The sequence below is a fragment of the Heterodontus francisci genome, chromosome 6 (assembly GCF_036365525.1).
Source record: "Heterodontus francisci isolate sHetFra1 chromosome 6, sHetFra1.hap1, whole genome shotgun sequence".
NCBI classification, from domain to species: Eukaryota; Metazoa; Chordata; class Chondrichthyes; order Heterodontiformes; family Heterodontidae; genus Heterodontus; species Heterodontus francisci.
In genome coordinates this window covers 53,796,947-53,822,599 of record NC_090376.1, presented here as the reverse complement: position 1 = coordinate 53,822,599, position 25,653 = coordinate 53,796,947, and the positions used below count along the sequence as shown (strand labels likewise).

At 42.8% G+C, this 25,653-nt stretch overlaps 1 protein-coding gene across 6 annotated transcripts in view; it reads left to right on the top strand.

The window, feature by feature from the left end:
* parp4 (poly (ADP-ribose) polymerase family, member 4) overlaps positions 1-25,653 on the top strand; it is a 245,720-nt gene that overhangs the window by 139,165 nt on the left and 80,902 nt on the right. For all 6 annotated transcript variants that reach the window (XM_068033698.1, XM_068033696.1, XM_068033697.1 and 3 more), the window contains 3 exons: positions 2,154-2,340; positions 3,353-3,429; positions 10,883-11,070. In XM_068033698.1, the coding sequence (XP_067889799.1) occupies positions 2,154-2,340; positions 3,353-3,429; positions 10,883-11,070 (452 nt within the window). The remainder of the gene's footprint in view (positions 1-2,153; positions 2,341-3,352; positions 3,430-10,882; positions 11,071-25,653) is intronic.

The window sequence follows — 25,653 nt, the reverse complement described above, 5'->3', positions numbered from 1 at the left end:
TTGCCCTCTCTACAACCTTTGATATGGCTGACCATATCATCATCCTGCAATTAGTCTCCTCTGTTAGCCAGTTCAGTTGACTTGTTTGTTTCCACTTTAGCCTATCTAATAGTATCAGAGCACCTCTAGCAGTGGCTTTCATTCCCATTGTGGACTGTCATTTTGGACATCTCCCAAGGATCCATCTTTGGCCCCATCCTCTTCCTCGTTTTTATCCTGCCCTTTGACGACATCATCCACAGACATAAAGTCAACTTTCTCGTGTATTGATGGCACATCTCAATAATAAAGAGTCTTGTACTGGGGATTTGAACATAGTCAAATCCATTTCAATGGCAATACTTTAGAGCTAGTCCTTTAACTAGTTTGATGTTGCCTATTATTACCATTTGTTTCTACCACTGTTTGAGCCCAAATCTGGTATTCTGGTCCATTCTGTTTTTCTAAAATAATTTATTAATACAGATGAGATTTTTGACTGTCACTGCTTACACAATGTAGAGAGTAATTGATGCCCTGTATATTAGTGTATTTTGTATATCAAGAATATCCTCAACCTAATGTAACTATGTAGTGTTCAGCCAAATCACAGAATTGTTACAGTGCAAAAGGAAGCCATTCGGCCCATCATGTCAGCACCGGCTCTCTGAAAGAGCAACTCCCTCAGTTCCATTCCTCTGCCTTCTCCCCATAACCCTGCATATTCTTCCTTTTCATATAACTGTCTAATTTCTTTTTGAATGCTTCAGTTGAACCTGCCTCCACCACGTTCTCAGGCATCGCATACCAGACCCTAACCACTCACTGCGCGAAGAAGATTTTCCTCATGTAACTTTTGCTTCTCTTACCAAATACTTCAGATGTGTGCCCACTCGTTCTCGATCCTTTGACGAGTGGGAACAGTGTCTCTCTATCTACTCTGTTCAGACCCCGCATGATTTTGAATACCTCTATCAAATCACCTCTCCAGCCTTTTTTTCTCCAAGTAAGACAGTCCTACCTTCTCCAATCTATCTTCATAGGTGAAATTCCTCATCCCTGGAACCATTCTTGTGCATCTCTTCTGTACTCTCTCCAGTGCCCTCACGTCTTTCCTCAAGTGCGACACCCAGAATTGAATGCAATACTCCAGCTGAGGACAACCTAGTGTCTAATACAAGTTCAACATAACTTCCTTGCTCGTACTCTAAGACCCTATTAATAAAGCCCAGGATACTGTATGCTTTATTAACTGCTCTCTCAACCTGTCCTGCCACCTTTAATGACTTATGCACTTAGACACCTCGGTCCCTCTGCTCCTGCACCCCCTTTATAAATTTTCCCTTTACTTTATATTGTCTATCCATGTTCATCCTAACAAAATGAATCACCTTGCTTTTCTCTGCATTGAACTTCATCTGCCACCTGTCTGCCCATTCCACCAACTTGTCTATGTCCTTTTGAAGTTCTACACTATCCTCCTCACAGTTCACAATGCTTCCAAGTTTCTTATCATCTGCAAACTTTGAAACTGTGCTCTGTACACCAATGTCTAGGTCATTAATATATATCAGGAAAAGCAAGGGTCCCAACACTGATCCCTGGGGAACTCCACTACAAACCTTCCTCCAGCCCAAAAAACATCCATTAACCATTGCTCTCTGTTTCCTGTCACTCAGCCAATTTCATATCCACAATGCTACAATTGAATCAATGCAATAAGTTTTGTGATCGATAATGTCCAAATAGGGGGTTGGTTGGCTCAGTTGACTAGATGGCTAGAGTGTGATGCCGAAAGATGCCAACAGCACTGGTTCGATCCCGTACTGGCTGTGGTAGTTCATGGAGACCTGTCTCCTCCCTTTGCCCCACACTTGAGGAGTTATGTCCCTCAAACTATATATTAGCAACTGTCTCTCTCTAATGGAGGGAGATGCCTATGGTCCTTTGGGACTATGGCTAGAACAACAATGTCTAAATTGTAGTGTAACTGATCAGGAATGCCACCCATTAACAACTCCATCCATTTTCTACATAGGTCATAGTAACAACTTCACTTGATTGATTGGCATGAAGCTTGCTCGATTTATTTTCTGAACAATGTGGGAAAGTTTTATCTATTAAAACTTGTATATCTTGCTGAAACCAAGTTCACTTACTATGTTTTCTCGCAGGCCTGTATGCTGGCATTTTATCCAGAATTTGATGTGGGCACTCTCTCTGACTGTGAGGCTATCATTTGTTTGGATTGTTCCTTCTCCATGAGAGGCTTAGTTCTTGAACAGGCTAAGAAGGTAGCACTTCTTATACTCCGATATCTTCCAACCACCTGCAGGTTCAATGTGATTACTTTTGGCACAGGTTTGCAAAACAATTGTATCATTCCTATTTTGTGATGTGATCATATTTAATATTTTTATTATGTATGAAGTAATAATTGCTTGAGGTTGCAAAACACTTAAGGTTGCATGATTAGTAAATGATTAAGGGTGCATCCCAATCTGAATCCTAAGCATATTAAAACCAATCACTGTGAGACCCCTCCAAGAGACTGTATCGTGCTAGTTAGACTTCATACCACCTGCAGTGTAACGCCAGTGCAGTACAAAGCTACATTATTAAAGTACCCAAGCAGACCATTTGGCATGTGGGTCCCTAAGATACTTTGTTTAGAATCATTTTAATATTACGAAAAAGTAAAATGCTGTTTCAGATCTACAACAAATATTCGCTACCTCCAGCAATACAAATGGTCTCTTCAAAGGTTTTTTCCCTCCTTAGGCAATTAACATGGCCTGTAGCTCATTGTAGAATTTATGCTGAGAGAAATAACTCCTTCCTCCAGTAAGCACTCTTCGCTAGTGTGTCTCAAAAACTGATTTTAGCTGATTTTTTATAGTCAAATTGAAACATTATACCATGTGACCTCCTCACTCTCTTGCTGTTGCCTAAGTAACAGCTGGCACACTGTGCCTCTTTGTTTTTAAAGACACACTATTTTTAAACAGAGTCTTAAAGGCACACTGTTCTAATCCAAGAAGAAAATAAATACAGTTTTGTGACACTATCTACATTCACACTTTAAAAAGGGCAGTGGCACTGAAGGGTATTTGGGCGCATGGAACCATAAGTTAACATGATCCATCCGATGCCTTCAGGAGAGGAGGGAGAAAATTGTGAACAGACAGAATGTTGAAACCAAGAAAGAAGTGCGAGTTGACTCTACTAATTTTGCAGTTTTCATAGCAGGAACAAAGCAATGGAATATTAATACATGTGCCTAATTGATTTCTGGTCTCATTGTGGCATTAAATATTACTGAGTTCTGTTTGGCATTCAGTGAGAATCTCATTCTGATGTTTTCTTCCTTTAGATTACAAAGAACTCTTTTGCTGTTCACAACAAAGAAATTCTGAAGATGCAGCAAATGCTGCATGTAATTTTATTCTGGTAGGCATGTTATGTGTACTCAATGTTTTATTTTCTTCCTAAAATTTAAAAGATTGAAATAATCAGAATAACTAATCTTTTAAAATATCGTAAAGTGCCTTGTTATTGATTTGTTACCATTGGTTCTTCAGATGTGCACATCAGAGATCATGAATGATTTGTCCAGTAAATGTTCTTGTTTGCTGAGTTGAAATAATAAAAGATCCTGCAGCTTTTAATTTAAAATTTACATGCATAAAATTAAAATGGAATATGCAAGACATGGACAGCAGATGTTGCGGCATTTGAAAGTGAATGATGTCTTAAGTGGTCAGTTATACCCTTCATCAGAATATGTACATCCATAAGTCTTAGTGAATATCTCTTGAACTTTAATACCAATAATTCATACTTACTTACAGATGAGGATTTGTTATATTTTGGAGCAGCATTTTAAAGTAGATGTACAGGTTTGTTTGTCGTAAAAGCAATGACTTTCTTTTTTAAAAAGGTCCCAAAAGGAAATTACAAAAACATGTAAACATACATAAGGTAGCCAACAACAGTTGCAATAAACTGAGTCCTCTGTGTTTGAATGGGAATGACAGTGTCATCAAGGGAGAAATTGGCTAACCCTGAAAACAGACCTGGACATTGCAATACACAATTAACCTCGCCCATTCATTACGTTGCAGGCAGCACATTAAATTGGTGCTGCTTGCTCTTTTTAATGAATACTGTGTGCAGCCATGCTCCCTGCACTATTCATTGGCTGCACACATCACAGGGGGCCTGATGTTGCGAGTGGCTCGTGGTACTTAAAGGCGTCCTGCAGCTCTTAAAAGGGAGGTGCATTGTGGCTGCAAGAAATTATGGGAGTTTTTTCAAAGTCAGTCTGAGCTGTGAGAGTTTGAGCAATAGCTGAACATGTGAGAGAATGAGCACCAAGGTTTTCAGACATTGCAGTGAAGGTTTTGAAAGAAAAGGTGGAAATAAGGAAAGCTATATCTGCAGAAGGATAAATTACCCTTGCCCTGAATTCGCGTTGCTCTCCAGTTTCTCTCCTATCTCTCCTCGTGCCCTCCCCTCGAGCTTATCATGTCCCTGAGATCCACCTCCTGCTCCCTCAACCTTATTCCGACGAAATTACTGACCACCCAACTTCTCCTCCTGTTAGCGGATATTGTTACCAGTTCTCTCTCTTCAGGAATTGTCCCTGTCCCCTTCAAATCTGCCATCATCAGCTATCTCCCCAAAAACGATCCTTGACGCCACCATCCTTGCAAATTGCCACCCCATCTCCGACCTCCCTTTCTTTTCCAAAGTCCTGAAGCTTCTTGTCTCCCAAATCCGTGCCCATCCTTCCTGGAGCTCCATGTTTGAATTCCTCCAATCATGTCTCTATTTTTAAACAGAGTCTTAAAGGCACACTCTTTTAATCCGAGGAGAAAATAAATACAGTTTCGTGACACTATCTACATTCACACTTTAAAAAGGGCAATGGCACTGAAGGGTGTTTGGGCGCACGGAACTATAAGTTAACATGATCCATCCGATGCCTTCAGGAGAGGAGGGAGAAAATTGTGAACAGACAGAATGTTGAAACCGAGAAAGAAGTGCAAGTTGACTCTACTAATTTTACAGTTTTCATATCATGAACAGTACCGAAACTGCTCTTAAAGTCATAAATGACTTCCTACGTGACTGTAACAAAGGTAAACAATTCCTCCTCATTGTTCTCGACCTGTCTGCAGCCTTTGATATGGTTCACCACACCATCCTCCTTCAACGCCTTTCCACCGTCATCTAGCTGGGTGGGACTACACTTGGCTGGTTCCATTCTTAACTGCCTACTCATAGCCAGAGTATTACCTGCAATGGCTTCGCTTCTTACTCACACACCATTACCTCTGGTGTCCTCCAAGGACCTATCCTTGGCCCCCTCCTATTCCTCATCTACATGCTGTCCCTCAGTGACAACATCTGAAAACACAGCATTAGTTTACACATGTATGCTGACGACACCCAGCTTTTTCTCACCACCATCTTTCTTGACTCCTCCACTATTGCTAAATTATCGGATAGCTTATCTAACATGCAGTGCTGGATGAGCATAAATTTCCTCCAATTAAATATTGGAAAAACTTGAAGCCATTGTCTTTGGTGCCTGCTCTGTTCCCTAGCTACCAACTTCATCAGACCTGAAATATTAACTCAGTTTCTTGCTCCACAGATGCTGCCAGACCTGCTAAGTATTTCCAGCACTTTCTGTTTTTAACTTCATCCCTCACCCTGGCAACTGTCTGAGGCTGAAACAGACTGTTCACAACCTTGGTGTCATGTTTGACCTTGAGATGAGCTTCCAACCACATCTCTGCACTATCTTGAAGACCGCCTATGCCTTCCTCTGCAACATTGCTCGACTCCACCCATTCCTCAACATATCTGCTGCTGAAACCCTCAGCCATACCTTTGTTACCTCTAAAGTTGATTATTCCAAAACACACCTGGCCGGCCTCCCACATTTTATCCTCTGTAAACTTCAGGCCATCCAAAATTCTGCTGTATGTGTTCTTACTCCCACCGAGTCCCATTCACCCATCATCATCCCTGCGCTCACTGACCTATGTTGGCTCCCAGTTAACACCTTAATTTTAAAATTCTCATCTTTGTTTTAAAATCCCTCCATGGCTTCACCCATCCCTATCCCTGTAATCTCAACCAGCTCCACAATCCTCTGAGATATCTGCGCTCCACCAATTCTGGCCTCTTGAGCATCCCCAATTTTAATTGCTCCACCATTGGTAGCTGTGTCTTCAGCTGCTAAGACACTAAGCTCTGGAATTCCCTCCCTAATGCTCTCTGCCTCTCTACCTCACTTTCCTCCTTTAAGAGACTCCTTAAAACCTACAACTTTGACCAAGCTTTTGGTCATCTGCCTTAATATCGCCTTTTGGAACCCGATGTCAAAGTTTGCTTTATAATGTTCTATAAAGTGTTGGGATGCTTTATTATCTTAAAGGCGCTGTATAAATCAAGTTGTTGTCGTCATCATCATTCAGGGGGCCCTCTCGACGTATGCTGAGGAGGCAGTGGGAGCACCTAGTGGCAGAGTTCAATGCCATGATTATTGCTGTAAGAATGTGATTGCATGCTGGAAGAAGTTTAAAGCTCTGACATGAGTTGTCAAGGTGATTGAGTTCATGCTACCAACACCAATAACCTCAATCACTGCTCAATTCACTACACCCCCATCACCCACATACCAACATTGTCTATCAATCAGTACTCAACCCTTCAGTTCATATGTTTATTTCAACTTCATGCACTTAGCGCTGTTGCAAGCCTTGTACCTAAAACCCACAGCTCACACACCCCAGCAGCTAATTACCATGCCAACCACGTCACCCAAACATATTTCAGGATACTTACTCACTGGCACATTTCCCTCGTCCCTGCAGGAGAAGATGGTGCATAGCAGCAGGAAAGAACTGGAGCAGGGCAAACATGCCTCCCGTGGAGGGGACAACATTGCTGGCTATCATGGGAAAAGCATGTTAGTGAGGCCCTGGCCACCAGCGATGCTGAAGAGATCAAGGATAAGGGTATCTGCATACCTATTCCCCCTTTGCTCATCCTACTTCTCCCTCATCCCACAATGTCTTCTGACTCACAAGCAGCAGATGGTGTAAGCATGCACATCTTACTTTTACCTCTCCCCTCATCCCAACCCAACCATTGACCCGTTTTCATTTCAGGCGCCCAAAAACTGGAGCCTTGCCAGTCAGTGGAGGAAAAGGAGGAGACAGTGAAAATGAAGAGATACCATCGCTTGATCTTATACTCTCACCCAACAATTCAGAGACTGATACTGCAGGTACTTCAGAAGCTAGGATAGAGAAAGGAGTTTCACATGGGACACTGGGCACACGTGCACAGAAGCCTGGGTGGAGTGAAAAGATGGCGCAGGTGTCAGCTCTCTGGAGGGCATGTTCTGATGCTGAGGATTCAGATGAGGACTTTGATGGACAAGCTACAAAAAAAGTTGATGTTTATACGTAACCAAATGCTTGGTGCACTGGAAAGTCTGCTAATTTGGCACAGGGCTTTGCACAGACTTTGGAGCTCATCCTTCCCAACATTTAGCACTGTTGCAAGCCTTGGGGAATGGCTGGTTACCTCCAACAGTACAGCTGTGGAACCCATCATGAGGCAGCATCTGATGGCCAATGTCACTGCTTTCAATGCAGGACAAAGCTTCCATCAAAGGTCTGTGTGCTGCTATGGAAGCTCAGACTGCTGCCATCATGGCTCTGGATATCACTGTTCATAAGGGTTTCCAGGGCGTCATAGCAATTCATCAATCTGTTCTCCAACAGGTTACCAGGATTGTTGAGGTGCTGTCCCTGGAGAGTAACAGTGGCTCATGCTGCAGTTACTTGGGAGGCAATTCACTAGAGCACTAGGGGAGGCAAAGGCACATGGAAGGCAGCCATTAAGGGAATGTATGAGGGTTATTAGTTTATTTCTGTATGAATTATGTAATGATTGAATTTATAAAATTGAATAGAATGTGCACTTTTTTTATTTTTGTGTTGTTGGAAAGAGGAAAATGTGATGGTCAGTGATGGAGGAAAGCTAAGGCGCATGTGACTGTTGGTGAATGAGGCGTGGTTGAGATTACTTGTATCTCTCATGAATTATTTGATCACAGAGAGGCCAGGCAGGAAGAGGCTGTCTATGTTGTATCCTCCCTTCCACTTTCTGTTCGTTCGCCTCTTGTTGCACTTCTTCCTTCTTCACTTCCTTATCCTTCTCTTCCTTGTGCTACTGGGCCTAAGTTTCTCACTGATAGGTGGTGGCAAGGGCTGTTCCCTCATAATGGCCAGGTTATGCAGCATGTAGCATCCTACCATAAATCTTGATGCCCACTCAGCTGAGTACTCCAGAGCAGTCCAGACAGCAGGAGCGATGCCTGAGGATGCTGATGGTGTGCTGTATAATGTCCCTTGTGGCTGCATGGTGCTCATTGTTGCTCATGGTGCACGTGTGTATGGGTTCTGGACTGGAATCATGTGCTGTGTCAAGAGAGGATTACCTTTCTTGCCCAGAAGCCACTCATCGACTTGCCATGTTGGTTTAAGTACAAGTAGCAAAAGCACAAGACTGCCACAGAATGAAGGAACCGTGACTACTGCCAGGATAACAGGCATTCACCTGCATGGTGAGCTTCCTGCAGTCATGCATCAGCTGCACATTAAGAGAGTGAATCCCTTTTGGTTCATGAAAATGGCTGAGTTTACATGAGGCTCATGAAAGACGACTTGCGTGCAATCAATAACAAAACTGCACCATGGGGTAGCCTGCAAACTGTGCAAACCCTCGTGCTCCCTCCACCTGCTTCTGTCTGGCAAGAGAGAATGAGATAAAGCTGACTCTGTGTGTATAGAAAGCCTCAGCCCTTGGGCAGCACTAGAAGAGTAGAGTACAAAAGCATGGAAGTTCTGCCACACCTTTATAAAACATTTGAGACCTCAACTGAAGTATTGTGTTCGATTCTAGGCACCACTTTTTATGAAAAATGTCAGTTAGAAAGGGCGCAGAACAAATTGGCTGGAATGGTCCGACTGTTGAGGGACTTGAGTTATTTGGAGAGACTGGCGAAACTGAGGTTGATCTCCTTAGAGATTTAATAGAGGTGTTCAAAATCATAAATGATTTTGATAAAGTAACTAAGGAGAAACTACTTCCAGTAGAACAAGGGCCGGTAACCCGAGGACACAGATTTAAGATTATGAGCAAAAGAACCGGAGGCAACATGAAGACATTTTATTTACACTGTGAGTTGTTGTGATCTGGAATGCAATGCTTGAAAAGGTGGTGGAAGCAGATTTCTAGTAACATTCAGAAGAGAATTGGAGAAATACTTGATGGGGAAAAAAATTTCAGGGCTCGGGGAAAGAGCAGGAGATTGGGACTAATTGCATAGCTCTACCAAAGAGCTGTCACAGGCACAATGGACTGATGGGCTTCCTTTGGTGCTGTTCCTTTTTTTTTTTGATTGTTTGAAATGTAGGACTGTTTTGAGAATAAGGTGATAATAGTCTGCTTTCTATGTTCTTGCATTCTTATATTTAAATTGGCATGAGGATCTACACTCCAAAATAAAATCTGCCCATTCAGGTGCCATAGACATCAGTACAAATGGATGTTGAAATGGTCAGAATACCCATTTGAATTTGGAAAAGTTTCTGTAACATGCTGGTTACTACTGTCAGATTACCTCATTAAACTTTCCACTAGCTATCCACAATGCACTTGATTCGCGATCTAGTGGTAAAGGCACGCAACTTGAAACACACAGGTTGGCATCCTTCCATCTACGAAAGATGATGGACACGCAGAAAACAATCCATTTAAGTGGGGTGTCTTCTTTTGGTGCACCTTTGTTGATGACTGTGAAGGCCAATCCTTGAGAGGCAGGTTCTGCCACAAGTGCTGCACGTGAAGCTGCCAAGTGACACTGTGAGTTGTTTTTGACATTGGCACCAGTTGCCAAGATGTTGTAGTAATTGGTCATCATGGTAGTGCACACCAGTCCACAGGATGTGTTGCCAATTCCCCCTTTTGCGAGTTAGTGATTCCCAAGTGCGATAGTTGACATTTAGGGCCTTCATGTCACACTTGCAAGCATCTTTGAAGCGGAGCTTTGGACACCCCACTGGTCGTTTGGCCCCAACTACCTCACTATACAGAAGGTCCTTGGGTATGCTACTGTCTTCCGTCCTGCGGACGTGCCCAATCCACCAAAGCCGCCAATGTTTGATTTGGGAGCTCTGCCTTTGAGAGGACTGTCACATTTTGTGATTTTGTCCTGCCAGGATATACCCATAATGTGCTGCAGACAGTGAAGATGGAAATTTTTGAGCTTCTTTTCCTGGTAGCTGTAAGTCACCCATGTTTCACAGCCAGGTGCTGAGAACGCAGGTCTTCTAAACCATCAGTTTGGTCCCAGGGGTCAGCTTGGTATTATCCCATGCGTGTTTCACACATCAGCCAAAGGTGGTAGCTGCTTTCCCTATGCGTGTATTGGGCTCTGCATCAAAGGACAGATTGTCTGTAACCATGGGCCCAAGGTATCAGAATTTGCTAACCACTTCCGGTGGGGTTTTATTTAGTGTGATCAGGAGTGTAGATGAACACCTTGTCCCATGACTACGGTTTTCTTGACGCTTATAGTCAAGGAGAACAAGTTACAGACACGGGAGAGACGGTCCGTGAATCTTTGTAGCTGAGTTTCTGTGTGAGCGACTAGCGCAGCATCATCAGCGTAGAGGAGTTCTCTGATCAGGACGTGGTGTTTTTTTTCCTTTTGCTTTCAGCCTCGATAGATTGTAGAGCTTTGGAACACTCAGTTATCCAAATAATGCTCTAGTTAACCAATATTAATTTAATTTTCATGTTCTCTCAAAAGTCTGTACAGAAGCCAATGGGAAACACAGATTTCTGGAGACCATTACTGAGTCTGAACTTGCTTGCCCCATCCAAAAGGATACGCAATGTACTTTTGATTTCTGATGGACACATTCAAAATGAGGCTCTTACACTGAAGACAGTACACCAGAATGTCAAACACACCAGGATATTTACCTTCGGTGTTGGGTAAGTCTTGTTGTTGAGCAGATGGTTACAAATAAATAGAAGCTGTTTTACTTAAAGAATCTTGTCCAGTTTGCACCAAGATACTCATGACATCCGGTGTTCCCATAAACAAATTATGTTATGAGTTACAGACCTCGAGTGTCATTGTGGAGATGTGCGAAGTGAATGCTGCTCATTGCCCGAACACATGGACAGAGCGGCAGTGTCATGTGGAAATGGTTACAAATTCATCATTACAGCAATGAATGACAGATGAGGATTCCAAAGGAGTGGAGAGGGAGTAAATCAGGAAGAGGGCTCTCCCCTTGTGTTTACAAATATTCCTGTGTAGAAGGACTTTACTAATTTCTAAAAAAAAAAATTTTAATTCTAAAAGGATTCAATTTGATGCATTGAAATGCATTCTTTGTCAATGTGATAGGTATGCTTGTGATTATTAGGTTGTTGTCCTTGTAATGTAGCTACAATCCTTAGCTTTAGCTATCTTTCCCTCTGTGACTTCCAATCCAGGATTCAGATGTTGAAACCAACCCAAGGTTAGTTTGTGCCTGGCTGTGACCACTTGGGTGCACGTAAAACTGGTGTATTTGTCAGTGTTTTTGTTTTCTATTTTTATTTTATATACTCCCTGCATACCAGACCCTATATAAAAATGTGTAGTAACCTATTCAAATGCCAATCTTAAGTTGGTTACAAATAGTTCAGAAGATAATTACAGAGGAGAAAGGCTATTAAGCCCATCCTAACTCATCCATCCAGAAAGACCCTAAAGTCCCCTCATTGCAGCTTCCAATGGTTTTTAAATTATTATAGTGTTTTTGTTTCCATTACTCTCCATGTCCATTCCACGTGTTGATCTCTGCTCTTCAGGAAAAGCTTCCCTTTGTTAGTCCAGTTTTTTTTTTGACTAGCTTAAATCAATGAGGCCTTGTTTTATTCTTGTAGTTTAATTTTTAAGAATTACCAATTCCATACACTTTACAATATTGTATATTTCTGCAGTCATTTCTTGGATATCATCCTTCAAGGCTAAAGAACCAAAGTTTCTCTAATCTTTTAACTGAGACCTTTGAGGGAAGAGCCTTACTCTTCATATCTGTACTGCCTCCAATGCTTGATTGAATGTCCCTGGTGTCTCAGTGACCAAAACCGACATTGCGCTCCTGGTGTAGTGTGCCCAGTTTTATCATCAGTTCAACTGACTTGTATTATATTATTTTAGCTATATCGTTCAACATTCTATTGGCTTTGTTTATTGCTGCTGTGCATTGGTCAGTCAGTTTATAGAACATTACAGCGCAGTACAGGCCCTTCGGCCCTCGATGTTGCGCCGGCATCTGACCTACACTATTCCATTTTCATCCATATGTCTATCCAATGACCACTTAAATGCCCTTAAAGTTGGCGAGTCTACTACTGTTGCAGGCAGGGCGTTCCACGCCCCTACTACTCTCTGCGTAAAGAAACTACCTCTGACATCTGTCCTATATCTATCACCCCTCAACTTAAAGCTATGTCCCCTCGTGTTTGCCATCACCATCCGAGGAAAAAGACTCTCACTATCCACCCTATCTAACCCTCTGATTATCTTATATGTCTCTATTAAGTCACCTCTCCTCCTCCTTCTCTCTAACGAAAACAACCTCAAGTCCCTCAGCCTTTCCTCGTAAGACCTTCCCTCCATACCAGTGAACATCCTAGTAAATCTCCTCTGCACCCTTTCCAAAGCTTCCACATCCTTCCTATAATGCGGTGACCAGAACTGCACGCAATACTCCAGGTGCGACCGCACCAGAGTTTTGTACAGCTGCAGCATGACCTCGTGGCTCCGAAACTCGATCCCCCTACTAATAAAAGCTAACACACCATATGCCTTCTTAACAGCCCTATTAACCTGGGTGGCAACTTTCAGGGATTTATGTACCTGGACACCAAGATCTCTCTGCTCATCGACACTACCAAGAATCTTCCCATTAGCCCAGTACTCTGGATTCCTGTTACTCCTTCCAAAGTGAATCACCTCACACTTTTCCGCATTAAACTCCATTTGCCATCTCTCAGCCCAGCTCTGCAGCCTATCTATGTCCCTCTGTAACCTACAACATCCTTCGGCACTATCCACAACTCCACCGACCTTCGTGTCATCCGCAAATTTACTAACCCGCCCTTCTACACCCTCATCCAGGTCATTTATAAAAATGACAAACAGCAGTGGCCCCAAAACAGATCCTTGCGGTACACCACTAGTAACTAAACTCCAGGATGAACATTTGCCATCAACCACCACCCTCTGTCTTCTTTCAGCTAGCCAATTTCTGATCCAAAGGGTGCTCCGGTTTCCTCCCACAAGCCAAAAGACTTGCAGGTTGATAGGTAAATTGGCCATTATAAATTGTCACTAGTATAGGTAGGTGGTAGGGAAATATAGGGACAGGTGGGGATGTTTGGTAGGAATATGGGAATTAGTGTAGGATTAGTATAATTGGGTGGTTGATGTTCGGCACAGACTCGGTGGGCCGAAGGGCCTGTTTCAGTGCTGTATCTCTTAAAAAAAAAAAAATCACCTTCAATCCCATACTTCCGTATTTTCTGCAATGGCCTACCATGGGGAACCTTATCAAAGCCCAGTTATCAAACGCCTTACTGAAATCCATATACACCACATCCATGGCTTTACCCTAATCCACCTGTTTGGTCACCTTCTCAAAAAACTCAATAAGGTTTGTGAGGCACGACCTACCCTTCACAAAACCGTGCTGACTATCGCTAATGAACTTATTCTTTTCAAGATGATTAGAAATCCTATCTCTTATAACCTTTTCCAACATTTTACCCACAACCGAAGTAAGGCTCACAGGTCTATAATTACCAGGGCTGTCTCTACTCCCCTTCTTGAACAAGGGGACAACATTTGCTATCCTCCAGTCTTCCGGCACTATTCCTGTCGACAATGACGACATAAAGATCAAGGACAAAGGCTCTGCAATCTCCTCCCTGGCTTCCCAGAGAATCCTAGGATAAATCCCATCTGGCCCAGGGGACTTATCTATTTTCACACTTTCCAAAATTGCTAACACCTCCTCCTTGTGAACCTCAATCCCATCTAGCCTAGTAGTCTGTATCTCAGTATTCTCCTCGACAACATTTTCTTTCTCTACTGTAAATACTGACGAAAAATATTCATTTAACGCTTCCCCTATCTCCTCTGATTCCACACACAACTTCCCACTTTGAGAAATCTCGGATGCCGCATTTCACCTTGAAAGCCTGTCAGACTTATCCTTACCAAATGCCTTCTGGAAGTCTAAGTAAAATACATCCACTGGTTCCCCTTTATCCACAGCACGAACTCCAATAAATTGGATAAATATGATTTCCCTTTCACAAAACCATGTTGACCCTGTCTGATTATCTTGAATTTTTCTAAATGTCCTGCTATAATGTCTTCAATAATAGCTTCTAACATTTTCCCTAAGACAGATGTTAAGCAAACTGGCCTGTAGTTTCTGCTTTCTGTCTCCCTCCCTTTTTGAATTAAGCAGTTACATTCACTATTTTCCAATCGAACAGAACCTTCCCCGAATCTAGGGAATTTTGGAAAATTAAAACTAACGCCTCAACTATCTCACTAGCCACTTCTTTTAACACCCTAGTATGAAGTCCATCAGGACCCGGGGGCTTGTCAGCTGCAGCTTCCCTGGTTCAGTGCCACTTCCCTGGTGATTGTAATTTTCTTGAGTTCCTCCCTCCCTTCCATTTCCTGACTTACAGGTAATACTGGGATGTTACTTATATCCTCAATAGTGAAGACCAATGCAAATTATCTGTTCAATTCATCTGCCATCTCCTTATTATCCATTATTAATTTCCCAGGGTCACTTTCTATAGGACCAACGCTCACTTTGTTAACTCTTTTCATTTTTAAGTATCTATAGAAACTTTTACTCTCTGTCTTTATATTTCTAGCTAGCTTTCGCTTGTACTCTAATTTTACCTTCTTTATCAATCTTTTAGTCGTTCTTTGCTGTTTTTTATATTCTGTCCAATCTTCTGACCTGCCTCCCATCTTTGCACAATTACATCTTTTTCTTTAAGTTTGATACTATCCTTAACTGTTTTAGTTAACCACGGACGGCAGGTCCCACCCTTGGAATTTTTCTTACTCATTGAAATGGATTTATTCTGTGTATTCTGAAATATCCCCTTAAATGTCTGCCACTGCATCTCTATTGACCTATCCCTTAACCTGATTTTCCAGTTCACTTTAGTTAGCTCTGCTTTCATGCCCTCACAATTGCCCTTATTTAAGTTTAAAATACTAGTCTTGGACCCACTCTTCTCTCTCTCAAACTGAATGTAAAATTATTCATATTATGATCGCTGCTACCTAGGGGCACCTTAACCAAGAGGTCATTCATTAATCCTATCTCATTGCATAATACCAGGTCTAGGATAGCCTGCTCTCTGGCTCCAGAACGTATTATTCCAAGAAATTATCCTGAAAACATTCTATGTACTGCTCATCTAGGCTACCTCTGCCCATCTGATTTTTCCGGTCTACATGTAGGTTAAAATCCCTCCTAATTATCACTGTACCTTACTGATAAGCTGCCATTATTTCTTCATTTATACCCAGTCCTAAAGTGTGGTTAATGTTAGGTGGCCTGTACACACTTCCACAAGTGTCTTCTTGCCTTTATGATTTCTCATCTCGACCCAAACTGCTTCTGCATCCTAGTCTTCTGAACATGAGAACTAGAAGCAGTAGTAGGCAATTCAGCCCCTCGAGCCTGCTCCGCCATTCATTACAATCATGGCTGATCTCCTCTTGGCCTCAACTCCAATTTCCTGCCTGTTCTCCATAACCCTTCAACCCATTTCTAATTAAAAATCTGTTTATGTCCTCCTTATGTGTACCCAGTGTCCCTGCATCCCCCGCACTCTGGGGTAGTGAATTCCACAGATTCACGACCCTTTGAGAGATGTAATTTCTCCTCATCTCTGTTTTAAATCTGCGACACTTCATCCTAAAATTCTGACCTCTCGTTCTAGATTGCCCCACAAGAGGAAACATCCTCTCTATGTCTACTTTGTCAATCCCCTTAATCATCTTATATACCTCAATTAGATCTCCTGTCATTCTTCGAAACTCCAGAGAGTAAAGGCCTAAACTGCTCAATCTCTCTTCATTAGACAAGCCCCCCATCTCTGGAATCAATCTAGTAAACTTCCTCTGAACTGCTTCCAATGCAACTCCATCCTTTCTCAAGTAAGGGGACCAAAACTTTACGCAATACTCCAGGTGGAGTCTCACCAATGCCTTGTACAGTTGCTGCAACACTTCCTTACTTTTATACTCTATTCCTTTAGCAATAAATGCCAAAATTCCATTTGCCTTCCTCATCACCTGTTGTACCTGCAAACAAGTTTTCTGCGATCCATTCATAAAGACACCCAGATCCCTCTTCACTGAAGCACTCTGAAGTTTCACTCCATTTAGATAATGATTTGCCTTTCTATTCTTCTGACCAAAATGGATAACTTCACACTTATCCACGTTGAAATCCATCTGCCAAATCTTGGCCCATTTATCTAATCTATCCATATCCATTTGTCGATTTCTTATTTCTTTATTGCAACTTACTATCCCACCTATTTTAGTGTCATCTACAAATTTGGCTACAGTACCTTCTATCCCTGCATCCAAGTCATTTATATAGGTTGTAAATAATTGGGGCCCGAGGACCGAACCCTGTGGCACCCCACTAGTTACATCTTGCCAACCAAAACAAGACCCATTTATCCCGACTCTCTCTTTTTCTGTTGGTTAGTCAATCCTTTATCCAAGCTAATAAATTGCCCCAACCCCATGTGAACTTACCTTGTTTATTAACCTTTTGTGCGGCACCTAATCGAATGCCTTCTGGAAGTCCAGATAAACTACATCTACAGGAGACCCATAATCCACTTTACTTGTTACATCTTCGAAGAACTCTAGCAAATTCATCAAACACGACTTAACCTTCATAAAGCCATGCTGACTCTGATGGATTGCGTTTTGACTTTCTAAATATCCTGTTATTCCTTAATAATGGATTCTAACAATTTCCCAATGACAGATGTTAAACTAACTGGTCAATAGTTTCCTACTTTCTTCCTTCCTCCCTTTTTGAATAAGGGTGTTACATGAGCTTTTTTCCAATCCACTGGAACCTTTCCTGTATCCAGAGAATTTTGGAATATTATAACCAATGGATCCACTATCTACACTGCCACTTACTTTAACACCCTAGGATGTAGGCCATCAGGCCCTGGGGACTTGTCTGCCTTCAACCACAATAGTTTGCTCAGTACCTTTTCCCTAGTAATGATTGTTCTAAGTTCCTCCCTTTTTATAACCTCTCCATTACCTGGTACTATTGGGAGTGTCCTCCACCGTGAAAACTGAAGAAAAATATTGATTTAGTGTCTCTGCCATTTCTGTGTTCCCCTCTATTAACTCCCCAGTCTCATCCTCCAAGGGACCAACATTCACTTTAGCTACTCTTTTCCCTTTTATATACTTATAGAAGCTTTTGCTATCCGTTTTATATTTTGCGCTAGTTTTCTTTCATCATTTACCTTTGCTCTTTTTATTACTATTTTAGTAACCCTTTGTTGATCTTTAAAAGTTTCCCAATCTTCCAGCCTGCCACTGCAATATGGTATGCCTTAGTTTTTGTCTTTGTGTTATCCTTAACTTCCTTGCTTAGCCATGGATGTTTTTCCCCCTCCCAGAATCTTTCTCTCAAGAATATATTTTAGTTGAGATAAATTGAATATCTCCTTAAACATCTGCTACTGCTCACCAACTGTCCTACCTTGTAGTTTTCCTGCCCAGTCCACTAGGGCCAAATCTGTCCTCATGCCTGTATAATTATCTTTGTTTAACTCCAGAACGCTCGTGTGGGACTCCAGCTTCTCGCCCTCAAACTGAATTTGAAATTCTAGTATGCAATGATGACTTTTCCCTAGAGGATCCTTAACTATGAGATCATTAATTAATCCCACCTCATTACACAACACCAAATCTAGAATAGCCTGCTCCCTGGTTGGTTCCACAACATATTATTCCAAAAACAATCTCTAATCACAGAATAATACAGTGCAGAAGAGGCCCTTCAGCCCATCGAGTCTGCACCGATGCATTAAAGACACCGAACATGTCTACCTAATCCCATTTGTCAGCACTTGGCCCATAGCCTTGAATGTTATGACGTGCCAAGTGCTCATCCAGTTACTCTTTAAAGGATGTGAGGCAACCCGCCTCTACCACCCTCCCAGGCAGTGCATTCCAGACTGTCACCACCCTCTGGGTAAAAAAGTTCTTCCTCAAATCTCCCTTAAACCTCCTGCCCCTCACCTGAAACTTGTGTCCCCTTGTAACTGACCCTTCAACTTAGGGGAACAGCTGCTTCCTATCCACCCTGTCCATGCCCCTCATAATCTTGTACACCTCGATCAGGTCACCCCTCAGTCTTCACTGCTCCAGTGAAAACAACCCAAGCCCATCCAACCTCTCTTCATAGCTTAAATGTTCCATCCCAGGCAACATCCTGCTGAATCGCCTCTGCACCCCCTCCAGTGCAATCACATTCTTCCTATAATGTAGCAACCAGAATTGCACACAGTACTCCAGCTGTGGCCTTACCAAAGTTCTATACAACTCCAACATGACCTCCCTGCTTTTGTAATCTTATACCTCGATTGATAAAGGCAAGTGTCCCATATGCCTTTTTCACCACCCTATTAACCTGCCCTTCTGCCTTCAAAGATTTATGGACAAACACGCCAAGGTCCCTTTGTTCCTCGGAACTTCCCAGTGTCAGGCCATTCATTGAATACTTCCGTGTCACATTACTCCTTCCAAAGTGTATCACCTCACACTTTTCAGGGTTAAATTCCATCTGCTACTTTTCTGCCCCTTTGACCATCCCATCTATATCTTCCTGTAACCCAAGACACTGAACCTCACTGAACCACTCGGCCAATCTTTGTGTCATCCGTGAACTTACTGATCCTACCCCCCAAGTAGTCATCTATGTCGTTTATATAAATGACAAACAATAGGGGACCCAGCACAGCTCCCTGTGGTACGCCACTGGACACTGGCTTCCAGTCACTAAAACAGCCGTCTGTCATCTCTCTCTGTCTCCTACAGCTAAGCTCATTTTGAATCCACCTTATCAAGTTACCCTGTATCCCATGTGCATTTGCTTTCTTGATAAGTCTCCCATGTGGGACCTTGTCAAAGGCTTTGCTGAAATCCATGTAAACTACATCAACCGCACTACCCTCATCTACACACCTGGTCACATGCTCAAAAAATTCAATCAAATTTGTTAGGCATGATCTCCCTCTGACAAAGCCATTCTGACTATTCCTAATCAAATTTTGTCGCTCCAAGTGGAGATAGATTCTCTCCTTCAGAATTTTCTCCAATAGTTTCCCTACCACTGACGTGAGACTCACTGGTCTGTAGTTCCCTGGCTTATCTCTACAACCCTTCTTCAATAGTGGGGCTACATTAGCTGTTCTCCAGTCCTCTGGCACCACCCCCGTGGCCAGAGAGGAATTAAAAATTTGGGTCAGAGCCCCTGCAATCTCCACCCTCGCCTCCCACAGCATCCCGGGACACAAATCGTCCAGACCTGGAGATTTGCCCACTTTTAAGCCTGCCAAAACCTCCAATACCTTGTCACTCGCTATGAAAATTTGCTCAAGAACCTCACAGTCTCTCTCTCTCAGTTCCATATCTACTTCCTCATTCTCTTGGGTGAAGACAGATGTGAAGTATTCGTTCAACACCCTACCAATGTCCTCTGGCTCCACCCACAAATTTCCCCCTTGGTCCCTAATGGGTCCTACTCTTTCCCTGGTTATCCTCTTCCCATTTATATACTTATAGAATATCTTGGGATTTTCCCTACTTTTAGCAGCCAGAGCTTTCTCATATCCCCTCTTTGCACTCCTAATTGCTTTCTTAAGCTCCATCCTACACTTTCTGTACTCCACTAATGCTTCCATTGATTTGCTCTCCTTGTATTCGCTAAAAGCCTCTCTTTCCGTTCTCATTGTACCTTGAATGTTTCTGGTCATCCATGTTTCTCTGGGCTTGTTGCTCCTACCTAATACCCTGGAGGGAACATGTTGGGCCTGTACCCTCCCCATTTCCTTTTTGAATGCCCCCCACTGCTCTTCTGTAGATTTCCCGACAAGTAACTCTTTCCAGTCTACGTTGGCCAGATCCTGCCTTAGTTCAGTTCAGTTCAGAGATACAGCACTGAAACAGGCCCTTCGGCCCACCAAGTCTGTGCCAACCATCAACCACCCATTTATAGTAATCCTACACTAATCCCATATTCCTACCACATCCCCACCTGTCCCTATATTTCCCTACCACCTACCCATAAAATTCGCTCTCCCCCAATCCAAAACCTTTTTTTGCAACTTGTCTATTTCTTTCTCCATAACAAGCTTAAATTGTACCATGTTGTGTTCGCTATCACCAAAATGCTCCCCCACCAACACATCAACCACCTGTCCAGCTTCATTCCCCAGAATTAGGTCCAGCACTGCACCCTCCCTTGTTGGATCCTCTATATAATGAGTGAAAAAGTTCTCCTGTATACATTTTAAGAACTCCACTCCATCTAAGCCCTTAACACGATGACTATCCCAATTAATGTTGGGAAAGTTGAAATCACCTAATATAATTACCCTATTATTATTTTTACACACCTCTGCGAATTTGCGCACATACCTGCTCCTCAATTTCCCGCTGACTATCTGGGGGTCAATAATAAACACCGAGCAATGTGGCTGTCCCTTTTTTATTCCTAAACTCTACCCATAAAGCTTAATTTGATGCCCCCTCCAAGATATCATCTCTCCTTACTGCAGTAACTGACTCCTTAACGAATATTGCAATGCCCCCTCCTCTTTTACCCCCTCCTCTGTCTCGCCTGAAGATTCTATATCCCGGGATATTGAGCTGCCAATCCTGCCCCTCCCTTAACCATGTCTCCGTGATGGCTACCATATCACAATTCCACATGTCAATCCTTGCCCTTAACTCCTCCATTTTATCTGTAATACTCCTGGCATTAAAGTAGAGGCCATCCATCCTGGTCTTACTCCCTTGAAACATACTTCCGCTGTATTCCCTCTGACTTGTTTGCTTTCCTGTGTTTAGCTGTGTCTCTATTCTGCTAGGAGTCTGCATCCCCTCCCCCTGCCAAATTAGTTTAACCTCCTCCCAACATTCAATGAACTCTCCCTCGAGGCTCCCCTTGCCAATTTGACTAATCCAGTCTATATGCATATTAAAATCACCCATGATTATTGCCGTACCTTTCTTACGAGCCCCCAATAATTCCTGGTTTATGCTGTGCCCCACTGCAGAACTACTGTTTGGGGACCGATAGATTACTCCCACTAGTGTCTTCTTTCCCTTGCTATTCCTTATTTCTACCCAGACTGATTCTACGCCTTGATCTCCAGTGCCAATATCGTTTCTCACTACAGCACTGATCTCTTCCTTCACTAACAAAGCTACACCACCTCCTTTTCCTTCGTGTCTATCCTTCCGAAATACTGAGTACCCTTGGATATTCAATTCCCAAACCTGGTTTACCTGCAACCACATCTCAGTAATCGCTACTATATCATACCCATTTCTCTCTATTTGCGCTGTTAATGCACGAAGCATTCGGAATAAATGAGTTCAGATACAAAGCCTTTAAGTTTGTTCTCCTATTAAATTTCCCTACTCTTGTACGATTTCTTGGTGCAATGTGATGTTCACACATTCTGTCCCTTCCTTTTATTTTCTGGCAACAATCAGCCTCACCACTAACCTTCTCCTTTAACTTCCTGTTTTCCCATGCAACTGAACCCTCCCCGCCACACCCCCCCACTATTTAGTTTAAAGCCCTATCTGCAGCCCTAGTTATACGATTTGCCAGGACTCTGGTCCCAGCATGATTCAGGTGGAGCCCATCCCATCGGAATAGCTCCCTCCTTCCCCAGTACTGGTGCCAATGTCCCACGAATTCGAACCCATTTCTCCCACACCAATCTTTGAGCCACACATTTACCTCTTTAATCTTATTGACCTTTTGCCAATTTGCTCGTGGCTCAGGTAGTAATCCGGAGATTATTACCTTTTTGGTTCTGCTTTTTAATTTAGCCCCTAGCTGCTCATTTTCCCGTAGCAGAATCTCGAACCTCAAACTACCTATATAGTTGCTACCTACGTGGACCACGACAACTGGATCTTTCCCCTCCCAATCCAAGTTCCTCTGCAGCCCAGATGAGATATCCCGAACCCTGGCAGCAGGTAAGCAACAGAGCTTTCGGGATTCTCGATCCTGGCCACAGAGAACAGTGTCTATGCCCCTAACTATACTGTCCCCGATTACGACTACATTTCTCTTTTCTCCCCCCACTTGAATGGCTCCCTGTACCACGGGGTACAGTGCTGTGGTCAGTTTGCTCATCCTCCCTACAGTCCCTGCTCTCGTCCACACAGGGAGCAAGAATCTCGAATCTGTTGAACAAGGACAATGGCTGAGGCTCCTGCAACACTACCTCCTAGATCCCTCTACCTGCCTCACTCATAGTCACACCCTCCTGTCCCTGACCACTGGCTGAATTCAAGATAGTTAATCTAAAGGGTGTGACTGCCTCCTGAAACACAGCGTCCAGGTAACTCTCCCCCTCACTGATCAACTCTGAGCTGGAGTTCCTCGAGCAGCCAACGCTTGCTACAGATGTGTTCACCAGGAACCACAATGGGGTCCACCAGCTCCCACATCATGCAGGTACAACACATCACCTGGTCCTGCATCTCTGTTTTATATAATTAGATTTTAATTTATTATTTAAATTTCCGACTTTTTTTAATCCACTTTAGTCTTGAGTTTATACACTTATAAATCAATCAAGCCTTACTCTATGTTGATTAAATTAAATTAAAAACTTACCTGAATACTGACCCCAGCTGCTCTCTCTTTCCCTGCTCTCACTGTTCAATGTGATGTCACTCTGATGTCACTTTTCGAGTTTTCCCCGGCTTCTCGGGCTTCGCTCCTCTCTGCCTCTTTCCCACACAGGTTTTGGTGTGCTTTTTCAAATCTCTGATCCTGCTGCTCCTCTCAGCACTTACATCATCCCTCTCTGTTGCGCTAATACCATCATTAATTCACAGAGCTACCCTTCCACCTATTCCTAGCTTCCTGTCCTTTTAAATGCCATGTGCCCTTCAGTATTCAGGTCCCAATCTATGTTGTCTTGCATCCATGTCTCTGTAATGGCTATCAGATCATACTTATTTATTTCTGTTTGCACTCTCAGTTCATTTGCTTTGTTTCAAACGCTATGTACATTCAGATACAGAGCCTTTAGTTGTGTCCTTTTATTATTTTTGTAACCTCTTGCCTTATGTTGATTTACTCTTAGATTTGTACACTCTGTCTCTTCCTGTCACAGTCTGTTTATCATTTCCCATATTAATAACTTTCTGTCTTGCCTTGCCTTGTCTCTATTCCTTGAATTACCATATCTTCCCAAATTTGGAGTCATAGAGTTATACAGCACAGAAACAGGCCCTTCAGCCTACTAGGTCCGCACCAACCATCAAGCACCTATACATTCTAATCCCATTTTCCAGTACTATCTAGTGGTGCAAGACCCCTTGGGGACAAGCGACCATAATATGATAGAATTCTTCATCAAGATGGAGAGTGATGTAGTTGAATCTGAGACAAGGGTCCTAAATCTTAGTAAAGGAAACTACAAAAGTATGAGGCGCGAGTTGGCCATGACGGATTGGGAAACATTACTTAAAGGGATGACGGTGGATAGGCAACGGCAAACATTTAAAAGAGAGCATGGATGAGCTACAACAATTGTTTATCCCTGTCTGGCTCAAAAGTAAAATGGGAAAGGTAGCCAAACCATGGCTTACAATGGAAAATAGCATTAGATCCAAGGAAGAGGCATATAAATTTGCCAGGAAAAACAACAGACCTGAGGATTGGGAGCAGTTTAGAATTCAGCAAAGGAGGACCAAGGGATTGATTAAGAAGGGGAAAATAGAGTACGAGAGCAAGCTTGCGGGGAACCTAAAAACTGACTGTAAAAGTTTCTATAGGTATGTGAAGAGAAAAAGATTGGTGAAGACAAATGTAGGTCCCTTACAGTCAGAAATAGGGGAATTTGTAATGGGGAATAAAGAAATGGCTGACCAACTAAATGCATATTTTGCCACTGTCTTCACAAAGGAGGTCACAAATATCATACCAGAAATGGGCTTAGTGAGAGAGAGGAACTGAAAAAAATCGGTATTAGTAGAGAAATGGTGTTGGGGAAATTGATGGGTTTGAAGGCCGCTAAATCCCCAGGGCCTGATGGTATACATCCCAGAGTACTTAAGGAAGTGGCCCCAGAAATAGTGGATGCATTAGTGGTCATCACCCAAGATTCTAAAGACACTGGAAACAGTTCCTACAGATTGGATGGTAGCTAATGTAACCACTATTTTAAAAAGGGAGGTAGAGAGAAAGCAGGGAATTCTATACCAGTCAACCTGACATTGGTAGTGGGGAAAATTCTAGAGTCCATTATCAAAGATTTTATCGGAGAGCGCTTAGAAAACAGTGGTAGAGTCGGGCATGGATTTACAAAAGGGAAATCATACTTGGCAAATCTAATAGATTTCTTCAAGGATCTAACTAGTAGAGTTGATGAAGGGGAGCTGGTGGATGTGGTTTATTTGGACTTTCAGAAGGCTTTCGACAAAATCCCACATAAGAGATTAGCGTGTAAAATTAAAGCGCATGGGATTGGGGGTAGTGTATTCCGATGGATAGAAAATTGGTTAGCAAACAGGAAACAAAGATTAGGAATAAACGGGTTTCTTTCTGAATGGCAGACAGTGATAAGGGGGTACCTCAGGGATCGGTGCTAGAACCCCAGCTATTCACAATATATATTAATGATTTAGATGAGAGAACAAAATGTAATATCTCCAAATTTGCAGATGACACAAAACTGGGTGGGAGGGTGAGTTGTGAGGAGGATGCAGAGAGGCTTCAGGGTGATTGGGACAAGTTGAGTGAGTGGGCGAATGCATGGCAGATGCAGTCCAATGTGGATAAATGTGAGGTTATCCACTTTGGTAGCATAAGCAGGAAGGCAGATTATTATCTGAATGGCTATAAGCTCAGAGAGGAAAATATGCAGCGAGACCTGGGTGTTCTCATACACCAGTCGCTGAAGGTAAGCATGCAGATGCAATAGGCGGTAAAAGGCAAATGGTATGTTGGCCTTCATAGCGAGAGGATTAGAGTACAGGAGCAGGGATGTCTTGCTGCAATTATACAGGGCTTTGGTGAGGCCACACCTGGGATATTGTGTGCAGTTTTAGTCTCCTTATCTGAGGAAGGATGTTCTTGCTATAGAGGGAGTGCAGCGAAGGCTTACCAGACTGATTCCTGGGATGGTGGGACTGACATATGAGGAGAGATTTAGTCAGTTAGG